General features: G+C 55.8%; 1 protein-coding gene across 5 annotated transcripts in view; it reads right to left on the reverse strand.

Moving 5' to 3' along the window:
- The window catches only part of NABP2 (nucleic acid binding protein 2), a 6,203-nt gene extending 1,550 nt beyond the window's left edge, over positions 1-4,653 (reverse strand). The window contains exons 1-6 of one of the 5 annotated variants that reach the window (XM_008070254.2): positions 4,392-4,653; positions 2,210-2,310; positions 1,648-1,786; positions 1,464-1,535; positions 1,205-1,286; positions 1,048-1,111 (exon numbers count right to left, since the gene is read on the reverse strand). In XM_008070254.2, coding sequence (XP_008068445.1) covers positions 1,048-1,111; positions 1,205-1,286; positions 1,464-1,535; positions 1,648-1,786; positions 2,210-2,288 — 436 coding nt within the window. In that variant the 5' untranslated portion in view covers positions 2,289-2,310; positions 4,392-4,653. Of the gene's footprint in view, positions 1-1,047; positions 1,112-1,204; positions 1,287-1,463; positions 1,536-1,647; positions 1,787-2,209; positions 2,311-2,388; positions 2,796-4,039; positions 4,346-4,391 lie in introns of those variants that run through there. The other 4 variants (XM_008070239.2, XM_021718331.1, XM_008070245.2 and 1 more) reach the window with 4 other exon arrangements.
- Positions 4,654-5,128: the final 475 nt, after the last annotated feature.

Consider the following 5,128-nt stretch of genomic DNA (forward strand, 5'->3'; position numbering starts at 1 on the left):
ATTTTTGAGTTGGAGTCTCACTCTGTCACCCAGACTGGAGTGCAGTGGCCGCTCCCGGCCATCGCAGCCTCGACCTACTGGGCTCCGGTGATCCTTTCGCCTCAGGCATGCGCTGCCACGCCCTGCTAATTTTTTGATTTATTGTAGAGATGAGGTCTTGTTGCCCAGGCAGGTCTCGAACCCGCGGGCTCAGGCAATCCACTCACCTCAGCCTCCCAAAGGAACGGGATTACAGGCTGAGCCACCGAGCCCGGCTTATTATTATTATTTTTTAGTCTGAGTCTCACACTGTCATCCAGGCTGGAGTACAGTGGCACAATCATGGTCACTGCAACCTCGACCTGCTGGGCTCAGGTGGCCCTTCTGTCTCAGCCTTCCAAGTAGCTGGAACTAGAGGCGTGTACCACCATGCCTGGCTCATTTATTTTTTACTTTTTTATTTTTATTTTTTTTTTTAGTTGGAGTCTCACTCTGTCACCCAGACTGGAGTGCAGTGGCCACTCCTGGCCACCGCAGCCTCGACCTGCTGGGCTCTGGCAATCCTTCCGCCTCAGCCTTCTGAGTAGCTGGAACTACAGGTGCGCGCTACCACACCCGGTTCATTTTTTTTTGATTTATTGTAGAGATGAGGTCTCACCAAGTTGCCCAGGTGGGTCTCGAACCCGTGGGCTCAGGCAATCCACTCACCTCAGCCTCCCAAAGGCGCGGGATTACAGGCTGAGCCACAGAGCCCGGCTTATATTATTTAAGCCTGTTTGTCCCTAATATTCATTTGCCACGTGTAGAGAAATTACCCTCTTTTTTTTGCCTTTGAGTGGCAGTGACAAAAGGCATCCAAACTTTATTAGTGATCAAAACAGGCTCCCAAATCTTTTCAGCACAGGTACTTAGAAAAGGTGCCAAAAATAAGGAGGCTGGGAGAAGACTGGGTGAAGGGGGATATACTAAGAAAAGAGAGATTTTACAAAAGGAAATGCATCTTTCTAGGCTGGAGTTAGGAAGACCAGTGGAGGAGGAAGACCAGTGGGTGGAAGGGAACAGATTTACCTGGAGAAGCAGCAGGGGGTCCGATGGTAGTCTGGGGAGCTGTAGGGCTGCTGTCGTTCTGCACCTGAAGGCAGATTATATATTTAGACCCTGCTCCCTACCATACTTCTTGGCCTCATCTGCCCTCCTTCCCCACCATCGTGACCATGGGACTCACCGCCTTGTTGGGTGCCTGCTGGGTGCTATACTCTGGGTTTGGCTCACTGAAGTTAGGAACCTCAGAATAAACCATACAGAATCTGCAAGGGGAGAAAGTGGCTAAAGCCTTGGCCCCATCCTCTGGGCCACTGCTGGAGGCCTCAGATAAGTCCCAATACAGGACATGGACTGCACACCCTTATGCTGCCTCTTGCAAACCTTAACTTTTCCCCCTTGGGCTGGCACTTCTTCATCCCAATCCTCATGACAGCACTTACTCTCCAATCTTCTGCAGATCACCCCCACGGCCAGTGTACAGGGTCAGACAACCTTTGAACACTGAAGCGTACCTGTGGGGGCAAAAAAACCAAGATTCAGAGTATTCAGAAGAGTTACAAGGCTATTACCCCCACTCTTCATTGTCGCTGCTCTTGGAAAGCCAGAAGCGACCAGCTGACTTACCCTTTGGTGAGCCGGATAATGTCCCCAGGCTGGATCAGGTTGCCCACGTCGTCCCAGACAGAGATATTGATGCTGCCCGTCTTGTCTGCCACTTTGCAGGTTCTTACTTCATGCCCGTCCTTTGTCTTGGTCACTCGGCCTGAGGGAACAGGTAAATGGAGGTGGGAAGATGCTCAAATAAGTGGGGGTGGTGGCAGTCAGTCAGAGGGATGGGACCTGGTTATTGATGGGGTGAGGGAAAGGGTGAACATGCAGGGCAAAACCCAAATTCCTGGGGCATGAGGGTGTGTGCGGGTTGGAGGTGGAGGGGCCAGCACCATGGAGAGGGCCCTGCGTGGCAAGGGGCCCGCATGGCGCTGCAGGCACAGATCAGGCAAGAGTTCTATCTCCTTGGTATCTGACTGCAACTGGCTAGACAGGGGTCTAGGAGAGAGATCGGGAGTGAGCGGTGTTTTGGGGCGAGCCCTGCCCCCGCCCCAGCAAATTGAGAACGCGGGAGGTGTTCACCCTCTCCTGGCCTCTACCCCCACCCCGTGAGCCCGCCCCCCCCCAGCATAGCCACCTGTCTCCAGCACAATGAAGATAAGGTTCAGATTCTTGAGCCCGGGCTTGATATCCTTCACGAACGTCTCGGTCGTCATGCTGCCCGAGCCTTGGCACTCACTGGAAGGGGGAACAGAGGATGAAGACTCAGCGACTGGAGTCTCTGCCCCCATACTCCATTTCCCAAGGCCTACCTACCACACCAGGCGGGAATCAGGCAGCCTCAACCCCTCTAACCTTTCTAAAAGATTAGACTCGAACTTCTCCGGGGGCCTCCAACTTCAAGATCGAAATTGGGGGGGGTCTCTGGATAGGCTGCTTGGGGGTTGGAAGGCCCCCCTGCCGGGATGCTTTTTCAGTCTTAAGCCCCGAAGTGAGAGAGCCAGCGCAGACAAGAGCAAGGACCCGGTGCAGAGCCAGGAAACTGGATCTCACATGCCAAAGCTTCCCGAACCCTCATCCAGACAACCCGGGACTCGGTGCATCCCCTCCCCCATCCGCAGCCTACCACCCACCCAGCCGGCCGGCCGGACAATGCACGCTGCAGAGCAGCCCGCAGGGGGAGCCACAGGCTCCGCTGCCGCCGGATGCTGCCCGATGGAACTCGGGAGCGCGGACATTCCCGGAAGTTTCCCCCGCTGGCCTCCTCCGGCCAATCAGCACCGCCCGGGCGCGCCCTGCGTCCCGCCGCCTGCCCCCGCCCAGCCAATCGGGATCCGAGACTCCTGCGCCGCGAAGGGGGCGAATTTCAGGTATTAAAGGAACCTTGGATATACAGAAGTTGGCCCCGCAGAGGGAAAGATCCGCCACCAGGGGACGCCCGAGGCCCCACTTGTCCTTTGACTTGGCCGGGAGAAGGAACTTAGGGCTCGAAGGTGTTGTTCCAAGGAACCATACGGTGGGAAAAGAACCAAGGACTTTGGAATCCGGCGGACAAAAGTTTGAATCTCAGCTCACTGCTTCATTTCTTTTCTCTACAATTTTTACACGTCATTCAATTTTACAGAAGAGATAACGGAAGTTATAAAACAGACAGTGCCTCGCACACATTAGGCACTTGCAACTGCCGGTTTTCTTCTACCACTGCCCTAACCCTCATCTTTATTCCTGATTTGGGGCTCTCATCTGTTTTCTTTCTTTATTTTTTTTGAGTTGGAGTTTCACTCTGTCGCCCAGACTGGAGTGCGGTGGCACGCTCACGGCCATTGTAGCCTCAACCTCCTGGGCTAAGGCGATCCTTCTGCCTCAGCCTTCCAAGTAGCTGGAACTACAGATGTGCGCCACCACGCCCGGCTAATTTTTCTGATTTTCTGTAGAGATGAGGTCTCGCCAATTTGCCCAGGCGGGTCTCGAACTCGCGGGCTCAGGCAATCCTCTCACCTCGGCCTCCCAAAGTGCTGGGATTATAGGCGTGAGCCACCGCGCCCGACCGAGGCTCTCATCTCGGTCAGGGCCTCTGGAAAAAGGGGCATTAGCACCAGAGGCAACGGGCAGACTCACCCTTCCTGTAAGAAACGGAACACTGGGCAGAGAGAGCAACATTTACATTACCCTGTTCGTAGCTAGTATAAGGCACTTGCTCCTACTGCTCTTCTCTTACTGCTCTTTCTTACTAGATTGCAGAATACCCGCAGAAGATCAAAAGGTGAGGCCCCACACTTTGGTTCTCTCTGGGGACCTGTCAGATTGTCACATATGCTCCTTCTGTCCTGTTGTGTATAAACCAATTACATATAGACTAACGTGCATTACCACTTAGCGAATATCCACGACGCATACTAATTAATACCAGATTAGCCTAAGAGGTCATGTCGTCGCAATGCCTTGGTTTGCTTAATTCATCTCTTACCTTCTCATAGAGTTTAGGCTCCCCATTGACTTCCCTCGGGTCCCGGGTTCTCTACCGCCCACACCCACGACCACGGTGTTGTAAGCTAAGGAAATCAAACCATAACCCAGGAAGAGGGGCATTTCTCTCCTTCTTTCCTCTTAGGCGTCTCAGGTATCTCCACGAGTGTTCGGGGAGCCATCGTGGATGCGGTAGGAGCGCGGCTGGGAGGGAGGCAGGCAACCCGTGGAGCACCCCAGATCTAAGCTTTGCGGGCACACTCCCTCGCTCCCCGCCCCGCGGCCGCCTAGCTAGCTGCAGTATCCATTCCTGTGACTCGAGTCATAGGGTCAGGAGGCTCGGAGATGCTGACCACGGCTCTGGAAACGGGAGAGGGGTCGGCGGACGGCAGGTCACACTGCAGGCCGGCCTCCCCGCAGCGATCTCGCACTGCTCTGCATCAGCTCTAGGACGCAAGGCACGAGCGCCCCTCCAGAGCCAGGCGTCGCCTTCCAGGGTAGTCGACTGGAGCTCAGACCCAGGCGTTCACGCAGGGGAGAACATAGAGTTATCCCGCCCAAGGGCCTATGTAGTCCTGGCTGGGACCAGAAAGACTTCCGGTCTAGAGCGGAGGCCTGGCTAGCCTTGGTCCCTCCTCGTTGGCCGCTCGGGGCGTCTAGTCGGGTCTGAGTTAAACAAAGGGGCGGGGCTTGGTGACGAGTTCCGTCGGGTTGCGTAGCAGCGGTGGGCGGGGCAGAGGATCAGTCTGAGACGCGACGAGTGGTCGGAACCTTCTTCCCCCTCCTTCCCTTTCCCCTTCCCCTCCCAGGAAAAGCTGCGACCCGGCGCCGGGGCAGTCCGGCGGCCGCTGCGGCCTCAGCTCCAACCGGGCCAGGGTGCGGAGTGTCCAGGCCGCTTCTAGGGCGGTGCGTACTGCGCCTGCGCGAGCTTCCACCTCAAAGAGGTTGTGGGAGGGGAGGAGGTGATGTCCCGGGGGATTGGGGTGGGGGTTTGAGATATTGGGGTTCGGGAGGAGGGATGGGAGTAGAGATGAAAATGGGAGAAGCCCTGGGGAGGAGTCGGGAGGTGAGAAGGGGGCTCTGGGGATTG

This window comes from Carlito syrichta, unplaced genomic scaffold (assembly GCF_000164805.1).
Source record: "Carlito syrichta isolate Samal-C Ts95f unplaced genomic scaffold, Tarsius_syrichta-2.0.1 Scaffold111560, whole genome shotgun sequence".
Lineage (NCBI taxonomy): Eukaryota > Metazoa > Chordata > Mammalia > Primates > Tarsiidae > Carlito > Carlito syrichta.